We start from the raw sequence: 24333 nt of genomic DNA on the forward strand, positions 1-24333 counted from the left end.
CAACTCCTGACACGATCAGCTAACAGTTAGTCAAGCAATAATAAGTAATAAACTGTACAAAAACGTGCAGAAATTATTTGAAAAAAACTACGTTTTCTAAAGAGTTAAAGAGGCTGAGTTACAAGGTCGAACCTTAAAACGTACAGGGATTAGGAGGCACAGTTGGGGGGCTGCCGCCCCCAAAACCCCGCTTTCGCAGCCTTTAAATAAAAAAAAAAATTTACACTGAAAGTAAGGAGCGACATTAAAACTTAAAACGAACAGAAATTATTCCGTAGATGAAAGGGGCTGTGCCCTCCTCAACGCCTCGCTCTTTACGCGAAAGTTTTTATTGTTTAAAAAAAGATTTGTGAGAAAGTCAAACTTTAGCGTAAATAGCGAGGCGGTGAGGAGGGCACAGCCTCTTTCATATACGGAATAATTTCTGTTCGTTTTAAGATTTAATGTCGCTCCTTACTTTCAGTTAAAATTTTTTTTTTTATTTAAAGGCTGCGAAAGCGGGGGTTTGGGGGCGGCAGCCCCCAACTGTGCCTCCTAATCCCTGTACGTTTTAAGGTTCGACCTTGTAACTCAGCCTCTTTAACTCTTTAGAAAACGTAGTTTTTTTCAAATAATCACGAATAAAAAGGCTTATTGATGCACTTTTACCTTAAAAACTGTCACGAACAAAAAGGCCTATATGATGCACATTTACGTCTTTTCTGTTCAGATGTTTTGAAAGAAAATCGATGAATAAAACACTTGCAATTGCCCACTAATTATATTTGTTCGCACTCGCATCGCTGTCAGCAAAGCTTTAGTAAAACTTTAGCGTATAAAGCGGGAGCTGAGAAGAGGGGCAGCCCCCCTCATATACACAATAATTCCCATCCAACAACAATATTGGAAATCAAATATATTAATTTCTTGAGAAGCCCCTCTAGAGTCCCTTCTAGAATATACTGAAATAGTCTCTGTGCCAAAACCCATAAAAGTAACCTTAAATTATGAACATTTTCATTAACAGACAGTTAAGATTTGAACAAGAACGGGCAAGTATTTTCTTTTTCACTTCTCTCTGCTGTTTTACGAAACAAATCAATCTAACCTATCTATCCTGAGTTCAATCATTATTAATTCCCGTCAGCTCATATCGAGAGACAGAACACATATCTCATACCAAATGGGAGATAAACAAAGTACAAAATAGGAAACAAAAGTTAACAAAGACAGGGAAACAGACCAAGGAGATACAAAATTAACACAGACTAATAGCATCGACGCGTCATCTCAGCTATTAGGGTAATAAACATGAGGTAAAAAAAGAAGATAAAATAGAAAATAAAATGAAACAGAAGGGTTAAGAGTAGACAAAAAAGAAGAGAAGTTTAACTAAGAGGAAAGAATGATTAGAGTAAGGATCCGATTATCTTTAAGAATACATCAAAGGCAGAGAACATGTGAAAAATAGGATAAATGATGAAGGATAAATGAAAAGGATAATGATAAAAGAAGTGCTAAAGATAGAATAAGGACACCTCAAAGGCAGAGAATATGTGAAGAGTAAACACTAATGTTGAAGACAATGACAGAAGAACTGATAATACAAAGAAGAAAATAACCGCTCGGGTTGATACAGGTTAGAGAAACAACTTACTTTCTGCTTAGCAAGGTAATGGTTGAGCATCCTGAAGAGTTGTAAAACCCTTTCCTCTCTCCTAGCATCACCAATACACGAGTCGTTTACTACCAAGAAAGGGTAAATCTTTCCATTATGACCACGGATGTAGAGCCGTCGAGCCGCCGTATTATGCTTTGGAACAATTTCCACTCTTGGTAAGAATCGGGCAATACGGACAAAGTAATGAGCGTGCTACAAAGTTAAAAAATGTTAGTTATTCAAAGACAGAAAAACCGAGAGGGCTTACGACATTACCAGTATTTATCTCAGATCTTATCAGCAAAAGTATCACAAGGATCTCTACGTTCAAAAACGGAGTTCACTTCACTAAGGAAGCTTTAATCATTGACAATATTCCTAAAATTCAGTAGGGTTTAACAAAAAGCATTTATCGAAATCTTCAGTAGGGTCATTTTAATGCTAAGAGGCCACTGTTCTATCGGATTTGAAAAGGATGTGAAAGACGGTGAATTAAACGACCGAACTTTCAAATTAAAGCTACAGATGTTTCGGATAATGACAGGTTAATAATTCAATTTCATCAAAATGATTAACTTAACCAGTTTTGCATACTGAATATATTGAGTCGCTTAGAAACCAAATCTTTGAAGCCCACTTTTGAAGATCTTTTCACTTTTTTTGGCAACACAGCCGAGGGTGTCCTAGCCTTCAATTTCCTTAGGAGTAAACTAAAATAAGCTTACTAATTCAAGACTTTAATTCAATTCTTGAACAAGAAATGTTTTAAAATCTCCTGTTCCACTTGATCTACAGCCTCAAACTTACTTTACATGTCAAAACACCAAAACATTGGTGAACTATTTTAGAGGTTACACTTCAAAAAAGATAGACTCTTTGTTTTTATTCTTTTCCCATTCAATTACATTTTTATTCAAAAGAAAAAACTCGTGAATAAAAGTCAAAGAAATAGCTAGCCATCCATTTCTTAGGAGTCTTTGTGGCTAAAATAAACAAGCAATTCAAGGATAAAATAAAAACAAAAATAAAAAAGATATAAAATGAGATGACATATACAAAGTTACTCAACTGTTACCTTAATATTACCTTAACATAATGACTATACATTATAAAAAGCATTCACGCATAAACGCACGTTAAAAAATAAATAAACAAAAGCTGTCCAAAAGAAGACGTGAAGAAAGTTAAATTAAAAAAAAGCTATTCAGATAGTGGAAAAGAACAATTGAAAATTTAAGATATAAGAAACCATCATATACCTTTGTTAAAATAAATTCTCCCGGCATTTCCACTTCGGCTGTCTGTTGGCTAAAATTACTCAAAAAACGACATTTTTCTTCAATTAAAAACGACCTGAAAAAGCATTAACTTAAATTTTTCATTCTCTCTATTTGTGCTACACTAGCAAAGAGAAAAAAGAAGAAGAAAAAAACTTGAGATATTCAGCGGTTTTATTCTCTTCCCTTAATCCGTTTACTCCATTCTGTTTTAAACAATAGAAATAGTTGAAACATTTACAAGTGAATACTCATTTACGCTGCATATCGACAATATTATGTTAAAAAGACACTTCTCAGTGTAGAGTCAGACAGGTATGTATACAGTGGGCTTCTCATATCCTCAACTCCTACTTGCATATGTAAGCTACCTCAGGCCTATCCTCGAGTATTGCTATCCATTTTGGGTCCCCAAAAGTGGGAACGCTGCTTATTTGTCATCGGAAATAGAGGACTTTCAAAAACGTTCTGCTGAAATAACACTAGAGCCCCGCTACAGCGAGTACGAAAGTATTACACAAGAGCCTTCTAAAGGTAAAAATGTCAGTGCGTACCTTCCATTAGTACGAGAAAAGGCACCTCAGAACCTAAAGTGGCTCACAGTTCAGACCTGTTTAATGATGTGATAGGACATAGGTTTTTTGTGTTATTGATTTAATAGATAAATGAAGTAATCATCTATAATAGATAAAACTGTTATCATTATTACACTTATTATAGACTGTTACATAATTTGTTAATAGCCGGTAAATTATCGTACACACTGCCCAGCTCAATTGTGTTCTTCTTAACTTAATGTTGGGGACTTCTACATGTCCAATGGTGATAATATATGCTATTCATTTTCGCCCAACACAGGTGGGGGGGGGGGGGGGGTCAGCAATGGGAATCCAAACTAAGTCAGACAAACTTTTGGGTCACCCTTTTTCCAAGAGAGGGGGGGGGGGATTTCCCGCAATTGTCCCCCGTCCGTGCATGTCTGTACATGTACTTTGTCATTTGACGGTTTTAGAGCTTTACTGTTGAGCGACAAACTATGGTAAATGAAGTTTCATTAAACAGGAACACGAGGTACTGCTTTTCGAATAGCTAAATTATAGTTATCTATTTTAAAGAATTTTGTCTCAAAACATAAAAAGAAATGACACGTGCCACTATTCCATGAACAAAATGCATATCTTTCCATTTTTCAAGTAACCAAACAAACTTTGAATAGCTAAATCTCTCCTTGTCCTTCAAACAGATAGAAGCATATAGATAGGACATAGATAGAAACAGGACTTTTTTTCCACAACAAAGTTAATAAGATGCACACTTGTCAAGCGTGGCGTAAAAATGAGCAATTTCCTAGTCCATAGGTAAAAAAAAAACAAAATAAAACAAGTCACCAGAGCTTTTGGTTCTAGTGTTTAAGTCTCAAGTTCTAAAAGTAGATTCCCAGAATCTCGAGGATATACACATGGGATCTAGAAGCCAGCTACCCTTCGCCGTTACCTAAAATCCAGAAATTTACAGGTGGATGTTGTACTTTGCAGAAGATGCATCAGTGAACGAATTGATTAACATAAAAAACAAATCTGAGTTTTTGGGCAAGAGCTTCTTGAACAAAATGATTTTTTAAAGAATTTCTGCACGATGGGTATCATTTTATTCACAAAGTTCAAGAAAAAACAAATAACAAATTATCTTGTAACTATTCAAAAGACAGGAAAATTAAAATATAACTATAAATGGATATAAATATAAATGAACCAGGAGCCACCCATGGCGGTCTAAATCTCGGGGTGTGAATTTCTCGGAAATAATATTGGCATCTATTTTTCTCAGAACTAGAATATGCGCTTAAAACTCCATAACTTCTAAGACTGGGAAGGTAACACTCTTGTCTAATTTTGAAAGGAATAGCACATCAATAAGTTATATTAACCCCTGCAAGTTAAGAGATAGTAATGGAGGCACAACTTACTTCGGCAGCAATTTCGTTTTGGCTTCAAGAATTTTGATCCACTTTTTGAATTTACTAATTAAATTATGGAGCTTCATACTACCAGGCTGACTAAAATCGAAATCTGAAGAAAACTGAGTCTTCATCCTTTGGAAGAGGGGATCTTGAGCAGTAATTTGAGCCCGTCGTGCTAAACTTTCAGAGGCAGCATTGTTGAAGGATCCTCCGGCAGAGCTGGCAATATTTTCTATAATTTAAATTTTTTATACTATAGTTGTTAGTGACTCACTGTGAATCCGCGTCAATGGCAAAAAGAGAACTAAAGAACAAAATATGTTAAAAAAAAGAAGTTAAACTGAAAGCATACAGTTCAGTTTGCAGGTGTTTCAAATAAAAATCCTAGGTGACTTTCCTAGGATTCAGTTTATTTAAAAACAAAAATAATGTATCTTAATACTTTTAAATATAAAAGTCAAAATATTTTCAACCTCCACCAGTGACCAAAAGTATTTCAACGAAGATACAGACAAAAAAAAAAAGAAGAAGAGAATAAGCCTTCTAGGGTATTAAATGTTGTACGAAGACAATCATCAATGAAAGTTAGCTCCCACACGGATAAGAAATCTACTATGCTAAATTTGGAAAGACGAAATCTAATTAACGTAATATACTTTGTCCAAATATTATATTATTTTAGTTTTTTAGTTTTTAATACTAAGCCACTTTATCTCTTTGAACATGCCCCTCTAACATTTTTAGGAAAAACGAAATAAAGATAGAACTATTCAACGACAGTATGATAAACAAAGAATATGTTAGAAGGTTAAGAGATATATGGTCAGAAAAACTAGAACCCAGCAGTGCATATCCGACATGCATAACTCGGGCCAGTATACACAAACTACAAACAGGCCAGCGACAAATACTACAAATAAAAGAATAAACACTAGGCCTTCCTACCAAATAATATTATAAAATTAGGACTTCTGTCAATGATATTATTAAAAAACCCTGAAAAGAAGCACCTCATCTTTTGGTGGACTAGAGGTTAGCCTTTTTAGGAAAAAAAGATAAGGAAAAGCTCCGATAAACGTATCCATCGTAGGTGACCAGAGCCTGTACTCTATGATATGGATGGGGGGAGGGGATAATCTGGTTCTTTAATAGTAGATTTATTTAAAATACTCAAACAGGAATTTTTCTTATATGTTTGCGTTTTTTTAGGGGAGGTGGAGTATTTGAAACAGCTTGGGGAAGTCCCTCTTCTTTGCAGAGACGATAAAATAATAAAGTAATAAATAAAACAGAACCACAAAAAGAAAAAACCTCTAGGGCGATTAAAAATGTACAAAAAAGTAATAATGTTGGAAAAGTTAAATTTTAAAACAAGAAAAAAAAGAATAGTACATTTTCCTTGATTTGTCTTGCATAGCTTATGAATATTAAAAACACTTTTTTTCCAATCTAATTTTTTCATAGTTTAAGAAAAATTCCAGTGACTCTTAATACCTTTTTGTAATAATCAAATTCTAAGCCTCAAGGAAACGAAAAACAATCTCAAGCTCCAACGTCAAGAACTTACCAATACCGATGCCAAACGTGGACACTAGCTTCCTTACAAAATTTAGAGTATGGGGGGTAATTGTTGCCTCAGCCACGTTTATTCTTGTATCAAAAGCAATTGCATAGCACTTTGCAAGTCCAAGTCTTAGCTGTCGCAACACTTCTTCATACCAACTCTCTCTAAACCATATCATCTGGTCAACAATACCTTCGAGAGAGGATAAAACAGTTGGATGAAGATCTCGCTGCGTGTGCATAATCCGGGAACAACGCCACATTGGCTGAGTGGCACGAATTCCTTGACTGCCATCCGGATTCTGTTGGCTTCCGTCTAAAAGAAAAGCAATGAACGGAGGGAAATAATGAGCAGTAAGACAATGCACACAAAAAGGTCTTTTCATAAAAAAAGAAAATCGCAGTGCACTTCAAACATTATTTCTAGCGAATTGACTAACAATCATCCCACTCATACCGATCATTTTCATGAGAGGTTTATTGTCAAAACCCTCACTGATAATACCGCAAACTTCCTAAAAAAAAAAAAAAAAAAAAAAAACGAATTGAAATTTATCATGAGATCAAATGTTTTTCGATTTGTTTAGAATTAATTTTTCAATCATTGTTAGAGATGCACAAAAAAAATCCATTTTTGTTAAAGTCCTATAGGACAATTCCTTCTATCTACCTTCCTTTCGACGAAAAAAAAATAAAAAAAATTCGTATTCCTAGCCATCTCTTCTGAATGAATTTCAAGGAACTAAATCCATTGTAAAATTTGCTTCGTTTATTACTAAAATGAATCATAGAAACTCAAATAAGTTATTTTGAGTCTTTCTATTTAACAAATTAATTATGTCAGAAACGGTATATTCAGAGAGAGAGAGAGAGAGAGAGAGAGAGAGAGAGAGAGAGAGAGAGAGAGAGAGAGAGAGAGAGAGAGAGAGAGAGAGAGAGAGAGAGAGAGAGAGAGAGAGAGAGAGAGAGAGAGAGAGAGAGAGAGAGAGAGAGAGAGAGAGAGAGAGAGAGAGAGAGAGAGAGAGAGAGAGAGAGAGAGAGAGAGAGAGAGAGAGAGAGAGAGAGAGAGAGAGAGAGAGAGAGAGAGAGAGAGAGAGAGAGAGAGAGAGAGAGAGAGAGAGAGAGAGAGAGAGAGAGAGAGAGAGAGAGTGAGAGAGAAAGAAAAAACGAGAGAGAGAGACAGAACAAGAGAGAGAGAGAGAGAAAGAACGAGAGAGAGAGAAAAAGAGAGAGACAAACAAATAACCAGTCAGACACACAGGCATAGAGGGAGAGAGAGAGAGAGAGAGAGAGAAGGAAAGAGAGAGAGAGAGAGAGAGAGAGAGAGAGAGAGAGAGAGAGAGAGAGAGAGAGAGGAGAAAAGATATATAGAGATTGGGGTGAAAATATATAGAAAAAAGGCAGGCATACAATTGCACAAGCACCGACCTCCTCCTTGGCGGACACCAACGTCAACCTACGATTTGTTTCCAATGAATATATATAATTTTATGCATATATAAAAAGAAAATGATAATATCCAATTGCATCATTTTTAGTGTTGTTTCTCCAGTCTGCCTTCTTGTTGATTTTACCTGACAGAAGATTTAAAGGGACAACTAGATGAAATGTAGACATTTCTAAGGTCGACCTCACTTATGATGGTTTTAGAATCCATCCTAAAAATGACGATTTTTTTAATGAGTAAAGCTTACGAAATCAGCCATAGTTTGAAAAAAAACGACAATTCTGTGTTCCCTAGTGAGGGATCCGCTTCTCCGCTGTGGACTCCGAGGCAAAATTTGGGAGACAATTGCCAATAGCATAGACCTTGCGGTTTCCAGCTATCAACGTACAAATATTGAAGTGACCTAGAATTTGTCGAAGCCTTGTACCCTGTAATGTGCCTATCTTTTAATAAAAGTTCACAATATGGCTCAGTTTCTAAAAGGCCATTAAAATGACATAAAATGAAGTTGCAAATTAGTCGTTAAAACACTCAAATCCACAGTCTTTATCCTATACAATCCTCTGGATCCCTTCTACGTTAGAAAAATCCCCAAGGATTTTTCATGTCCACTGCTTCGTGTCCATAAAGGGGACACACCGCATTTTTGAGAAAAGAATATAAACATCCCAGTATTTTGAGATTAAAGAAAATTACAGTAAAACAAATCGAGCTAACAAAATAAAGCGGGCTGAGTTTAAGAGTGTAGGCTACGAACCTCAGCTTGATAATAATGTCACATATCATCTTTTGAATTACCGCACTAAATATTGCCTTTAATAATCAACCATGGACAGGTCCCATAAAAATATTCATATTAAAAATCTTTAATATGAGTAACAATTTTGGAGAAGCCTTTATATTTTTATCATGTACAAAACAGAAACACCCGCCGGGAATAAAATCAATCTCACCGAAGATTTCAGTTTCTCATAAGGCTTATAGAGAATTTTAAGTTTTAAAAAGAATTCGTTTTCAAAAAGCTCGGTTAAAGTATCTTTAATATCTAAAAGATGCCGAACAGATTTGTACAAATGTAAATGATAGCAGCACAAAAGTAAAAAGCACCCAAGTCGAAGGGGCAGCTAAATTAGAAGCTAACCAAAAGCTAAAGTTAGAAGTTTATCAATCTAAAATAAATATTTAAGAACTTTTATATAGGCTATTATTTACGCAATACGAATACAAAAAATACACAAAAAGCGAATAAAGAGCAATTTAAAAAATGGACAAAGATGTTTTTTTAAGCGAGTTTCCTTTATAGGTTAGCTACATAACACAGTAGAAATGCTCACCGGTGGAATGAGAATTACCAGGCGTTTGAGGTTGCATTGGATGGGCTGGAGAGGCTTGATCAGCTGCTTTTACTCTTTCCCGTTGTTCCATTTTCAAGGTCAAATAAAGAGTGCGTATAGGAAAGTATACAGCTTGTGGAAACATTCGACCAACCTTTAAAAACCATAAATAAAACGCTCAACTTCTTGAAGCACTTTTGTTGAAAACGATTTAACATCAATGGTTGTACTTTCTTTCGTTCCACCACATACACATTTCAAAATATGTGCGTTTTTATCTTATGAGTCACGTCTGAGTTAAGTTTTAAACACACTGCCACGTCAAATTCCATGTAAAGTAAAGGACAATGTTGGCTCTAATTTTATTTCTGTTTTTTTTTTTTTTTAACCTTTTGGGCGATTTCTGCAAAAAATTGCTCGCAAAATCTTTAAATTACATGTGATAAAAATACTTTTTGGTCCAAGAACTAAATGTGCAGTTTTAATAGAGCCTTTTCCACTGAATTCGAATATCAAGTTTCCATCGAAAAAGGTTTTCACACATTGCATTTTTTAAATTGTTTTTAATAAATCAAAAATACCAAAAATCCAACGACAAAATTATTTAAACCTGTCACAAGTTACTGCGATCTCAAAATAAAGGAAATTCAAGGAAATCCTCCTCCTGAAAATGCCCTCATATAGAAGACTCCCTCTATGGAAAATGCCCCTAGAAAGTTCTCCCCTCCAGATAAATTCCCCCTGCGCATTAATAACGATTGTATTTTTAAATCTAAGAGTATTTGAGATAAGATAAAATATTTATTTCAACAATTTTCCACCACAAACCCCGAGGTGCCAAATTCGAATTTCGGAGTCATAAAATAAAGTGTCAGATTAAGTTAAAAAGATAAAAAAAAACTGGTAAAAAAAAAAGAATTAGATAGACACTGGTAAAAAAAAAAGAATTAGAAACTGGTAAAAAAAAGAATCTAAAAAAGAATTAGATAATATATACATTTATAAAAAAGATTTCTTTAAAGGGACATATGGAAAGGGGGGGGGGGGGAAACAAGCGAACGGATGCAAATCTTGGGTAATACCAGTGCCAAATAATAAAAGAGGAAAACTAGCAGGATATTTTTCTTATTTTTTCTGTAATGAAGGGGGCAAAGTTTTTCTATGTTATTCTATATTTCTATAAGTTTTTCTATATTACCAAATTTCTATGTTATTAGTCTCAAGATTGAAGAATTTTTGTAGTATCAGATCACTAATTACAAAGAAAAAACTCGATTCTGTTATTTTAAAGATGAAAAAGCATGAGGAATTTTGGAAACACACGGCCTCCCTTTTCAGCATTTATGTAGGACTTCAGATCAGTTTAACACTACTGGACTAAGCATTAGTTTAACAATAATGCCCCTGAATACATCATTGGAAATAATGCTGTTGATGCAAGACTTACAGTTTTTGTATTTTTTCTATGATTAAAATACTTTATTTCTAATACTACAAAATTTAATGGTGCAATACTTTGTGTCAATAGCCAAAGTTTAGATTTTACCGTTCTTGCTAATTTGACAAAAATAGGGTGGTCGTGTTCCAGACTACAAGGTAAAGGAGCCGTGGTAGAGGGCCCAAAGAAAAGGGGTCATCATCCCTTATTTCTCTTAACCACCTAATAAGCAAAGAAATTTGGTCAGATTATCACAAGTCATCGCCAAAGTCCTCTACACTTTTTGATAAAAGGGCTTCGTGGTAAAGTAACAGAGATACAGAGCTAAAACCGTTTATCCCAATCAAAATTAGCACATAGAATTAATTTACTTCGCTTGATTAGTCTACTACTGACTTCAAAGATTAATCCCACCCTTGATAACAAGTGGAGGGTTATAGAAAAAAAAAAATATGGACGAGAGAAAATGGGGCTAGTTGATTATTGCTCAATAAACATAACTGATATAAAATAATAGGAAAACAAAAGTATCAAACAACAATAATTAGAGAGAAAGAGAGAGAGAGAGAGAGAGAGAGAGAGAGAGAGAGAGAGAGAGAGTAGAGATGCCCCTATTGACACGATCCCTCACCCCATCTGCCACCTACAACTTTTTTTTTTTTTTAAATAATTTATTAAAGTATTATCGATCGTGTCTTATGTGGGTGTGTCAAGGTAAATCGATCTGTTGTTGTTTGGCCACGTGCGAATGACAGGAGGGATGATTTAAATAATCGATGGTGGATTTATTTATTCACGAGCGTGGGGATGACGGGACATAATTTATTCAAGGATTATCGATCGAGTCTAATGTGGGTGTGTCAAGGTCAATCGATCTGTTGTTGTTTGGCCACGTGCGAATGACACGAGGGATGATTTACATAATCGATGGTGGAATTATTGATTCACGAGCGTGGGGAATTATGAAACAATATGGTCATAGAGTCCCTAGGGAGAAAGATTACGTAATCGCTCAATGACCTCTTTTTCCAAGATCGATTTATTTGTTGTTTCTATGTGTAATAACTCGGGGGGCGAAGGTTGCACATGTGCATTGACTTCTAACGGGAACAATGTTATTGATCTAGGACTCGAAGGGGATGTGAATCTCCGAGAATTTGATTGCGTAATCGATTGGGAATTTTATTGATCCGATAACGGGAAACAGTTAGATCACGTGTTTCCTTCTCAGCCAATCAGCGAGTCGGTTACATCCCCCTTCTCAGCCAATCAGAGACGTGCTTACATATTAGCGGCGGTGGGAATATAAGGAACGGGTTTTTTTTCTATAGTTTTATTAGTCTGTGAATAGAATTAAAAGGAGTGAGAAGAAGAAGAAGAGTTTGACTTTACTCATTTTGGATATATATTTGTGTTGCCGATGGCGATGTGTGGAATGTTTACCCTATTAGAAGTTGATAGTAGAGTTGATGATAATAGTACAAGAGCACCAAACATTGCGGTGGAAATCACGAAAGGATCACGTCTTTGTCTGGAATGGGATGCAGTATATGAAAGATATGTGATATCATTTAGCAAATTTAAAATGGAGGATCAATTATGTTTCGCCGCTAAAGTTGATATAGCACACGTGAATAGACTTCAATGTGCTTTAAGTGCATTGGTGAAACATATTGAAGACAATAAACAGTATCGCTGATTGTACATGTTCAGTATTATTGATGTTGTTGTTGTAATTATTCAATAAAATTGTTTCGAAATCGAAAATGTTCTCTTTCTTTTCTGGTTAGGGCTAACGAGTCAGGGTCAGTCTAGAGTCAGCAGCTGGAGTTGTGTCTATGTGTAATAACTCGGGGGGGCGAAGGGTGCACCTGCGCATCGAATTCGAAAGGGCACAATGTTATTGATCTAGGACTCGAGGGGGAAGTGAATTTCCGAGAACTTGATTGCCTCATCGATTGGGAATTTTATTGATCTAGGACTCATGACGGGGCTCTATTTATGGGCAAACCTTTAGAATGATATCTATCCTCAATCAAGATTTCTATCAAAGATAAAAATAAATCATTCTTCAAATATTTATTCTATCGTTATAACAATATTTATAATGGTTTTCAGATACACTATCTCAGGTTCAATTATTTGAACCTCCTCTTCTTCCTCCACTATTATAATATCTATGAGAGGGGGTGGTACACACTCAATCTCAGGAGACACCCCCTCAAATAAATCGTTACGTACTCGAAGTGTCGGGCGATCCGAAGGCCCACTCCTTAAAAGATCCTCTGAGAAACAAGTGCTGAGAAGCTCCTCCTCCTCATCAGGAGTAATCTCATTTGCGTCAATTTCTGTACACGTAGCTAGAAGCTCCTCCTCCTCCTCATGAGTGAGCCCCCACACACTCCACACATCCTAAAAAGATTGAGAACACTATGATGGAAATATAAATTTAAATGTAAACACTGGTGTGTGAGAATGTTTCTAGGAAATTTTCAGCGGGTTTCAATTTCTGGAAAAAATTTCAACGGAAGAGAGATTTCAAGAGTGACCTGAAAAATGATTAGAAATTTAAGTCTTTTTTCAAATTGAAGAAATTAAATAAAAATAAATTATTTCAGCTGAAAGTAAGGAGCTGCATTAAATTTCAAAACGAACAAAAATTGAGGAGGGGAGCTATTTATTCATATATTGAATAATTTGTGTTCGTTTCGAAATTTTAAACTTATGTCTAATGATAAACTTGTTAGATTGAAAAAAAATTTTTTTTTAAACAATTTACATTTTTCAAATAAAAGCAAATAGATGATAGACTAAATTGAATATGAGCAGAAATAATAACGAATAATTTTTCAAACTTAAATTTTCTGTAAACTTATGTCTAGTGATAAACTTGTTAGTGACAAAAACTTTTTTCCACAAGAGGGCATTTTTCAACTAAAAGTAAAGAGTTGCTAGACTAAATCAAAGATGAGCAGAAATAATAACGAACTTTTGTTCAAACTTAAATTTTCTGTAAACTTATATCTAGTGATAAACTTGTTAGAGTGGCAAAAACTTTTTTTCCACAAGAGGGCATTTTCAACTAAAAGTACAGAGCTGCTAGACTAAATCAAAGATGAGCAGAAATAATAACGAATAATTGTTCAAACTTAAATTTTCTGTAAACTTATGTCTAATGATAAACTTGTTAGAGTGAAAAAAACTTTTTTCCACAAGAGAGCATTTTCAACTAAAAGTAAAGAGCTGCTAGACTAAATCAAAGATGAGCATAAATAATAACGAATAATTGTTCAAAATTAAATTTTATTTAAAATTATATATAATTATAAACTTTTTATAGTGACAGAAACTTTTTTTTTCCACAATAGAGCATTTTCAACTAAAAGTAAAGAGTTACTAGACTAAATCAAAGATGAGCAGAAATAATAACTAATAATTGTTCAAACTTAATTTTTCTGAAAACTTATATCTATTTATAAACTTGTTAGAGTGAAAAAAAATTTTTTTTCCACAAGATGGCATTTTCAACTAAAAGTAAAGAGCTGCTAGACTAAATCAAAGATGAGCAGAAATAATAACGAATAATTGTTCAAACTTAAATTTTCTGTAAACTTATGTCTAATGATAAATTTGTTAGTGACAAAAAATTTTTTTCCAAAAGAGAGCATTTTTCAACTAAAAGTAAAGAGCTGCTAGACTAAATCAAAGATGAGCAGAAATAATAACGAATAATTGTTCAAACTTAAATTTTCTGTAAACTTATATCTAATGATAAAATTGTTAGTGACAAAAACTTTTTTTTTCCACAAGAGGGCATTTTCAACTAAAAGTAAAGAGCTTCTAGACTAAGTCAAAGATGAGCAGAAATAATAACAAATAATTGTTCAAACTTAAATTTTCTGTAAACTTATATCTAATGATAAACTTGTTAGAGTGACAAAAACTTTTTTCCACAAGAGAGCATTTTCAACTAAAATTAAAGAGTTGCTAGACTAAATCAAAGATGAGCAGAAATAATAACGAATAATTGTTCAAACTTAAATTTTCTGTAAACTTATATATAGTGATAAACTTGTTAGAGTGACAAAAACTTTTTTTTCCACAAGAGGGCATTTTCAACTAAAAGTAAAGAGCTGCTAGACTAAATCAAAAATGAGCAGAAATAATAACGAATAATTGTTCAAACTTAAATTTTCTGTAAACTTATATCTAATGATAAACTTGTTAGTGACAAAAACTTTTTTTCCACAAGAGGGCATTTTTCAAATAAAATTAAAGAGCTGCTAGAATAAATCAAAGATGAGCAGAAATAATAATGAATAATAGTTCAAACTTAAATTATCTGTAAACTTATGTCTAATGATAAGCGTGTTAGAGTGAAAAAAACTTTTTTTTCCACAAGAGAGCATTTTCAACAAAAAGTAAATAGCTGCTAGACTAAATCAAAGATTTAGTTTAACCTAACCTAACCTAACCAGAGTCTCATAAAGAGATGTTTAATGGCTCACTCGAACGGAAACTAAAATTGCTAAAGTTTTTTTTTAAGTGACCAAAAAGATTGTAGGGCAGCTAACCCCCTCCCCAAAAGGCCCACTCCCCCTAAAATTTTCTGATCAAATTTTGAGACAGCCATTTTTTCAGCATAGTTGAGAAGTTCAATAGCTATACTTTTGGTGATGAAATGACCCTCCATAGTTCCTGGGACAGAGTTTCCCGTGGGAAAGAAAGTTTCTGGGGAAACTTCCCAGGAGAAATTTTGGAAAGGTGTAGGGGGATTTCCTTGCATTATTTGAAAACCGACACAAACTAAAAAAAATTCCTCTGGAAGTAAGGAGTTAAATCGAAACTTAAAACAAAAATTTTTTTTTTAAGTGACCAAAAAGATTGGAGGGCAGCTCAGCCCCCCCCCCCAACGGCCCACTCCCCCTAAAATTTTCTGATCAAATTTTGAGACAGCCATTTTTTCAGCATTGTTGTGAAGTTCAATAGCTATACTTTTGGTGATGAAATGACCCTCCATAGTTCCTGGGAAAGAGTTTCCCGTGGGAAAGAAAGTTTCTGGGGAAACTTCCCAGGAGAAATTTTGGAAAGGTGTAGGGGGATTTCCTTGCATTATTTGAAAACCGACACAAACTAAAAAAATTCCTCTGGAAGTAAGGAGTGAAATCGAAACTTAAAACAAACAGAAATTATTCTTTATAAGAGGGGGACTATCCCCTTCATAATAAAAATAAATTAGTTCATGGTAATGATGCCTCTACATTAAATTTAAATTAAAAACGGGCAAAGATTAATTTTGAAATTTTCAGCATGGTCAAAAACCTAATCTGAGTAATTACCATCCCTCAACAACCCCAAAAATAGCTTCTTTACATTGGTATCACTTATGTGTCTCCTTTTTTCCTATCAGGGCTAGGAGGTGTGAGCTGAAAATCATTGGTTTTTTATTTACCCTTCAGCAGTACTGTCTTTAAACAACCCTATTTTTGTCACTCCCTCTGTATTTCCCTCTCAGAGACCTTTGCATAGGTATCCTACTAAGTTTATTTGCTTCTAGCGCTGATGTGGTCTATAGATTCTTGCTACAAAAATGATTTAATATTTTCTTCATTTTGTAATTCAAAGAATGAAACAGAAAGTAATTTGAAAATTTTTTATAAGACTCCATTTCCTTCCACTCTGCATGACACACTCGTAGCTACGCGTAAGCACACTCACCCCTCCCACAGTGTCAATAGTTGTACATTTCCACCATGTATGGCATATACCACATATTGTACACGATTTTGAAAGGTGGGTAAACCCTCACGTCACGGTTTAACCATGGGATAAGACTGAACTTGGCAGAACTAGGTATGGTTTTGTGCCTTCTATATGATTTCTTATTATAAATGGGCAAAGATTAATTTAAAAAACAAAGTTTTTCTGAGGGAAATAAAGAGCAAACTTGAAACTTCAAACGAACAAGAGTTACTACTTCACAGCCTGTCCAATATATATCGAAAAAACTGGTGTAAATAAACCAACTGGTGATATTTCCCTATGTTTTTAGGAATGTAGAAAACTAGTGCTTTACTTTCCTCAGAAAAAGTTTGCCACAGGAACAAGGAAAAGGATAGTCAAATGGTCGAGTTACGCTAAAAACTAGACATGATCATATGTGGTGAAATGATGTCTGTTGTGGTGACATCCCATTTATCAGTTTTTTTTCTTTTTTTTTTTCTTTTTTTCTACTACTGAGTACTCCTTGGCTGTCTTAAATATTTAGTCTTAAATTTATACATAACTAAAAATCAGTTTAAATTTGATAATATTTAAGTGTACATGTACGCCAGGAATAGGAAGTATCGGGAGAAATGACCTACCCCATACTGTCTCAAAAATTTGTCTAGTAATTATTAGTCATCCCAATCCACCCTTACCACCAATTAAAATTATAACATACCCAAGATGTAATACAGTTTTTTATAACATAACTCACAATAAAATCTATATTCAACAAATGAAGGAAATAATTTACCCTTTTGATAAGAATTTAATATCCAACTTGTATGTTCATTGTACAAAACTATATTTTATTAAAGTGTATTTTTTGGGGATTGTTTATCTTCAAGGACTTTAAACTTCTGAAAATCTTTATTATCTATTTAGTGACTTCCCAGGGGATATGAACTAACTTTCTTCATGTACACCATAACCATGGAGACAGAACATAATGTATAGACTTAGAACTCAGAAGTAACGGCAATAGGTTTAGAAGAAAATTTAATTCTTTATTTCTTTTCATCAGGGGTGAACTTTTCTATCCTGTGGCCATAGAGCGCCAACAGACAGGTCGGTCTAGCAGGCATCCTAAGGTCTAGCACTCTTATTAAGCAACAAAAGATATTATGCCATAGTTAAGCACAGAATTTGAGCCATTTAATGCAGTCAAACAACAACTGAGGCCTGACTAGGGCCAGTCTTCTATCGGGCAAAATATCTGAAACAGCCAATGATTTCGAACAATCAAAATGTAATTTACCGAGAATGGGGCATTAAAACATCCTAAATTTCCTTAATTATTGGTCATCTCGGGAATGACATCATCTCAGTGTCTTAAATTTTCTAATTAGTGGTATGCAAAATGTGGCTTACAGATACCTAATTTACAGATCTGGATATTCCAAATCGTCACGTTTTTGTAAGAAAAATTATAGAAATAAAATATATTTCTATGGTTCAAATATGTAAAATCCATAGGGGAAAATATAAATTAAAATTTAAACATACATTAACCATCGAAGGACCGGTGACTTCATTTGAACTATTCATTACTTTATATATATATATATATATCTTTATTTCAATATGCACTGAGGTTGATGTCATCTAAACACTAAATAATATGCGGTAATAACGGTATATTTCCTTTCCATAATCAAATTAATAAATGTTGACCTATAGGAGCATGGAAAACAAGTTCATTTTATGTCTTCTTTTCATTTGCATAAGCCACCCAATGACATAAGCCATTCTATGACTTGTTTTTCAGGAATAAAGTTATTTTTTTATGTGAACAAAGTAACTCCTGATATTTGAAAGTTCTCTTCATAATGTGAATATTTTTCCAAAATCGTATAATCAATTTTTAGATGGATCTTTTCTTCAACATAATTAAAAGCCACAATAACTATGTCTTTAGAGATAAAATGGACTCTTCAACACCGGGGGGATAGGTTTTTAAGTTATGAAATTTATAAATAAACCGATAAAAGTTGGGGGTTGAAAAGATTTGTACTCCAACTCGAAACACAACAGTCGAGAGAGGGATCATTCTAATTGAAAAAGATTCTAGTGATCCTTTTAAGTAACAAAAATAATTGGAAGGGTAACTAGCTTCACCCTCCCGCATCACCTTTTTCCTAAATCGTCTAATGGGAGCCATGGATCCGAAGGCTGACCACGGACGGACACCACACCACCCGGGATCACAGACTGAAGACCCACCGCAGGTGGGATCCCCCCCCTCCACCCCCGGACTCATAAGCTAAAGGTCCACCGATGGTGGGAGCCACAATAACTATGTCTTTAGAGATAAAATGGACTCTTCAGCACCGGGGGGATAGGTTTTTAAGTTATGAAATTTATAAATAAACCGATAAAAGTTGGGGGTTGAAAAGATTTGTACTCCAACTCGAAACACAGCAGTCGAAAGAGGGATCCTTCTAATTGAAAAAGATTCTAGTGATCCTTTTAAGTAACAAAAATAATTGGAAGGGTAACTAGCTTCACCCTCCCGCATCACCTTTTTCCTAAATCGTCTAATGGGAGCCACGGATCCGAAGGCTGACCACGGTTAGGTTAAGTGGTCTTAACCTAACCCAGGTTAGGTTAGGTTACCTAACCTAACTAGGGTTAGGTTAGGTTAGGTTAGGTTCGGTTAAGTGGCCGGCCACTTAACCGAACCTAACCTAACCTAACCTAACCCTAGTTAGGTTAAGACCACTTAACCTAACCGTGGTCAGCCTTCGGATCCGTGGCTCCCATTAGACGATTTAGGAAAAAGGTGATGCGGGAGGGTGAAGCTAGTTACCCTTCCAATTATTTTTGTTACTTAAAAGGATCACTAGAATCTTTTTCAATTAGAATGATCCCTCTCTCGACTGTTGTGTTTCGAGTTGGAGTACAAATCTTTTCAACCCTCAACTTTTATCGGTTTATTTATAAATTTCATAACTTAAAAACCTAGCCCCCCGGTGCTGAAGAGTCCATTTTATCTCTACAGACCGAGTTAGTGTGGTTCCCCCCATCGGTGGACCGGTCGCTGATGAGTCCGGGGGTGGGGGGATCCCAACTGCGGTGGGTCTTCAGTCTGTGATCCCAGGGGGGGTGGTGTCAGTCCGTGGTCAGCCTTCGGATCCGTGGCTCCCATTAGATGATTTAGGAAAAGGTGATGCGGGAGGGTGAAGCTAGTTACCCTTCCAATTATTTTTGTTACTTAAAAGGATCACTAGAATCTTTTTCAATTAGAATGATCCCTCTCTCGACTGTTGTGTTTCGAGTTGGAGTACAAATCTTTTCAACCCCAACTTTTATCGGTTTATTTATAAATTTCATAACTTAAAAACCTATCCCCCCGGTGTTGAAGAGTCCATTTTATCTCTAAAGACATAGTTATTGTGGCTTTTAATTATGTTGAAGAAAAGATCCATCTAAAAATTGATTAGACGATTTTGGAAAAATATTCACATTATGACGAGAACTTTCAAATATCAGGAGTTACTTTGTTCACATAAAAAAATAACTTTATTTCTGAAAAACAAGTCATAGAATGGCTTATGTCATTGGGGGACTTATGCAAATGAAAAGAAGACATAAAATGAACTTGTTTTCCATGCTCCTATAGGTCAACATTTATTAATTTGATTATGGAAAGGAAATATACCGTTATTACCGCATATTATTAAGTGTTTTGATGACATCAACCTCAGTGCATATTGAAATAAAGATATATATATATATATAAAGTAATGAATAGTCCAAATGAAGTCACCGGTCCTTCGATGGTTAATGTATGTTTAAATTTTAATTTATATTTTCCCCTATGGATTTTACATATTTGAACCATAGAAATATATTTTATTTCTATAATTTTTCTTACAAAAACGTGACGATTTGGAATATCCAGATCTGTAAATTAGGTATCTGTAAGCCACATTTTGCATACCACTAATTAGAAAATTTAAGACACTGAGATGATGTCATTCCCGAGATGACCAATAATTAAGGAAATTTAGGATGTTTTAATGCCCCATTCTCGGTAAATTACATTTTGATTGTTCGAAATCATTGGCTGTTTCAGATATTTTGCCCGATAGAAGACTGGCCCTAGTCAGGCCTCAGTTGTTGTTTGACTGCATTAAATGGCTCAAATTCTGTGCTTAACTATGGCATAATATCTTTTGTTGCTTAATAAGAGTGCTAGACCTTAGGATGCCTGCTAGACCGACCTGTCTGTTGGCGCTCTATGGCCACAGGATAGAAAAGTTCACCCCTGATGAAAAGAAATAAAGAATTAAATTTTCTTCTAAACCTATTGCCGTTACTTCTGAGTTCTAAGTCTATACATTATGTTCTGTCTCCATGGGTATGGTGTACATGAAGAAAGTTAGTTCATATCCCCTGGGAAGTCACTAAATAGATAATAAAGATTTTCAGAAGTTTAAAGTCCTTGAAGATAAACAATCCCCAAAAAATACACTTTAATCAAATATAGTTTTGTACAATGAACATACAAGTTGGATATTAAATTCTTATCAAAATGGTAAATTATTTCCTTCATTTGTGGAATATAGATTTTATTGTGAGTTATGTTATAAAAAACTGTATTACATCTTGGGTATGTTATAATTTTAATTGGTGGTAAGGGTGGATTGGGATGACTAATAATTACTAGACAAATTTTTGAGACAGTATGGGGTAGGGCATTTCTCCCGATACTTCCTATTCCTGGCGTACATGTCCACTTAAATATGATCCAATTTAAACTGTTTTTTAGTTATGTATAAATTTAAGACTCAATCTTTAAGACAGCCAAGGAGTACTCAGTAGCAGAAAAAAGAAAAAAAGAAGAAAAAAACTGATAAATGGGATGGCCCCACAACAGACATCATTTCACCACATATGATCATGTCTAGTTTTTAGCGTAACTCGACCATTTGACTATCCTTTTCCTTGTTCCTGTGGCAAACTTTTTCTGAGGAAAGTAAAGCACTAGTTTTCTACATTCCTAAAAACATAGGGAAATATCACCAGTTGGTTTATTTACACCAGTTTTTTCGATATATATTGGACAGGCTGTGAAGTAGTAACTCTTGTTCGTTTGAAGTTTCAAGTTTGCTCTTTATTTCCCTCAGAAAAACTTTGTTTTTTAAATTAATCTTTGCCCATTTATAATAAGAAATCATAGAGAAGGCACAAAACCATACCTAGTTCTGCCAAGTTCAGTCTTATCCCATGGTTAAACCGTGACGTGAGGGTTTACCCACCTTTAAAAATCGTGTACAATATGTGGTATATGCCATACATGGTGGAAATGTACAACTATTGACACTGTGGGAGGGGGTGAGTGTGCTTACGCGTAGCTACGAGTGTGTCATGCAGAGTGGAAGGAAATGGAGTCTTATAAAAAATTTTCAAAATTACTTTCTGTTTCATTCTTTGAATTACAAAATGAAGAAAATATTAAATCATTTTTGTAGCAAGAATCTATAGACCACATCAGCGCTAGAAGCAAATAAACTTAGTAGGATACCTATGCAAAGGTCTCTGAGAGGGAAATACAGAGGGAGTGACAAAAATAGGGTTGTTTAAAGACAGTACTGCTGAAGGGTAAATAAAAAACCAATGATTTTCAGCTCACACCTCCTAGCCCTGATAGGAAAAAAGGAGACACATAAGTGATACCAATGTAAAGAAGCTATTTTTGGGGTTGTTGAGGGATGGTAATTACTCAGATTAGGTTTTTGACCATGCTGAAAATTTCAAAATTAATCTTTGCCCGTTTTTAATTTAAATTTAATGTAGAGGCATCATTACCATGAACTAATTTATTTTTATTATGAAGGGGATAGTCCCCCCTCTTATAAAGAATAATTTCTGTTTGTTTTAAGTTTCGATTTCACTCCTTACTTCCAGAGGAATTTTTTTAGTTTGTGTCGGTTTTCAAATAATGCAAGGAAATCCCCCTACACCTTTCCAAAATTTCTCCTGGGAAGTTTCCCCAGAAACTTTCTTTCCCACGGGAAACTCTTTCCCAGGAACTCTGGAGGGTCATTTCATCACCAAAAGTATAGCTATTGAACTTCTCAACTATGCTTAAAAAAATGGCTGTCACAAAATTTGATCAGAAAATTTTTGGGGGAGTGGGCCTTTTGGGGGGGGGGGTTAGCTGCCCTCCAATCTTTTTGGTCACTTAAAAAAAAACTTTTTGTTTTAAGTTTCGATTTAACTCCTTACTTCCAGAGGAATTTTTTTTAGTTTGTGTCGGTTTTCAAATAATGCAAGGAAATCCCCCTACACCTTTCCAAAATTTCTCCTGGGAAGTTTCCCCAGAAACTTTCTTTCCCACGGGAAACTCTTTCCCAGGAACTATGGAGGGTCATTTCATCACCAAAAGTAGAGCGATTGAACTTCACACCTATGCTTAAAAAAATGGCGGTCTCAACATTTGACCAGAAATTGTTAGGGGACGGGGCCCTTTTGGGGGGGGGGTTAGCTGCCCTCCAATCTTTTTGGTCACTTAAAAAAAAACTTTAGCAATTTTAGTTTCCGTTCGAGTGAGCCATTAAACATCTCTTTATGAGACTCTGGTGAGGTTAGGTTAGGTTAAACTAAATCTTTTATTTAGTCTAGCAGCTCTTTACTTTTAGTTGAAAAATGCCCTCTTGTGGAAAAAAAGTTTTTTTTCACTCTAACACGTTTATGATTAGATATAAGTTTACAGAAAATTAATGTTTGAACAATTATTCATTATTAATTCTGTTCATCCTTGATTTAGTCTAGCAGCTCTTTAATTTTAGTTGAAAAATTAACTCTCATGTAAAAAATGTTATTGTCAATAACAAATATATAATTAGACATAATTTTACATAAAATTTAAGCTTGAACAATTATTCGTTATTATTTCTGCTCATCTTTGATTTAGTCTAGCAGGTCTTTACTTTTAGTTGAAAATGCCCTCTTGTGGAAAAAAAAGTTTCTGTCACTCTAACAATTTTATCAATAGATATAAGTTTACATAAAATTTAAGTTTTATCAATTATTCTTTATTATGTATTCTCATATTTTATTTATTCTATTAGCTAATTACTTTTATTTGAAAATTCTCTCTTGTGGAAAAAAAAGTTTTTGAAAATATAAAAATTTTATAACTAGACATAATGTTAAATAAAATTTAATTTTTAAAAATTATTTGTTAATATTTATGATCATCTTTGACTTAGTCTAGTAGCTCTTTACTTTTAGTTTAAAATGATCTCTTGTGGAAAAAAAAAGTTTTTGTCAATAAAAATTTTATCATTATACATAAGTTTACAGAAAATTTAAGTTTGAACAATTATTCGTTATTATTTCTGCTCATCTTTGATTTAGTCTAATAGCTCTTTACTTTTAGTTGAAAAATGCCCTCTTGTGGAAAAAAAGTTTTTTTCACTAACAAATTTATCAATAGATATTATTTTACAGAAAATTTAAGTTTGAACAATTTTTCGTGATTATTTCTGCTCATCTTTGATTTAGTCTAGTAGGTCTTTACTTTTAGTTGAAAATGCCCTCTTGTGGAAAAAAAATTTTCTGTAACTCTAACAAGTTTATCACTATATATAAGTTTACAGAAAAATTAAGTTTGAACAAATATTCGTTATTATTTCTGCTCATCTTTGATTTAGTCTAGTAACTATTTACTTTTAGTTGAAAATGCTCTCTTGTGGAAAAAAAAAGTTTCTGTCAATCTAACAATTTTATCATTAGATATAAGTTTACAGAAAATTTAAGTTTGAACAATTATTCGTTATTATTTCTGATCATCTTTGATTTAGTCTAGCAGCTCTTTACTTTTAGTTGAAAATGCTCTCTTGTGGAAAAAAGTTTTTCTCACTCTAACAAGTTTATCATTAGATATAAGTTTACAGAA

At 34.2% G+C, this 24333-nt stretch overlaps 1 protein-coding gene across 1 annotated transcript in view; it reads right to left on the bottom strand.

Annotated features, from left to right (window-relative positions):
* Nipped-A (Transcription-associated protein Nipped-A) overlaps positions 1-24333 on the bottom strand; it is a 178121-nt gene that overhangs the window by 17542 nt on the left and 136246 nt on the right. Inside the window, exons 30-34 of the mRNA XM_089093494.1 lie at positions 9221-9374; positions 6444-6755; positions 4883-5108; positions 2899-2992; positions 1637-1852 (exon numbers count right to left, since the gene is read on the bottom strand). Of these exons, the coding sequence (XP_088949620.1) occupies positions 1637-1852; positions 2899-2992; positions 4883-5108; positions 6444-6755; positions 9221-9374 (1002 nt within the window). The remainder of the gene's footprint in view (positions 1-1636; positions 1853-2898; positions 2993-4882; positions 5109-6443; positions 6756-9220; positions 9375-24333) is intronic.

This window comes from Artemia sp. Qi Xiang Cuo, chromosome 8, assembly GCF_049724085.1.
Source record: "Artemia sp. Qi Xiang Cuo chromosome 8, ASM4972408v1, whole genome shotgun sequence".
Taxonomy (NCBI): domain Eukaryota; kingdom Metazoa; phylum Arthropoda; class Branchiopoda; order Anostraca; family Artemiidae; genus Artemia; species Artemia sp. Qi Xiang Cuo.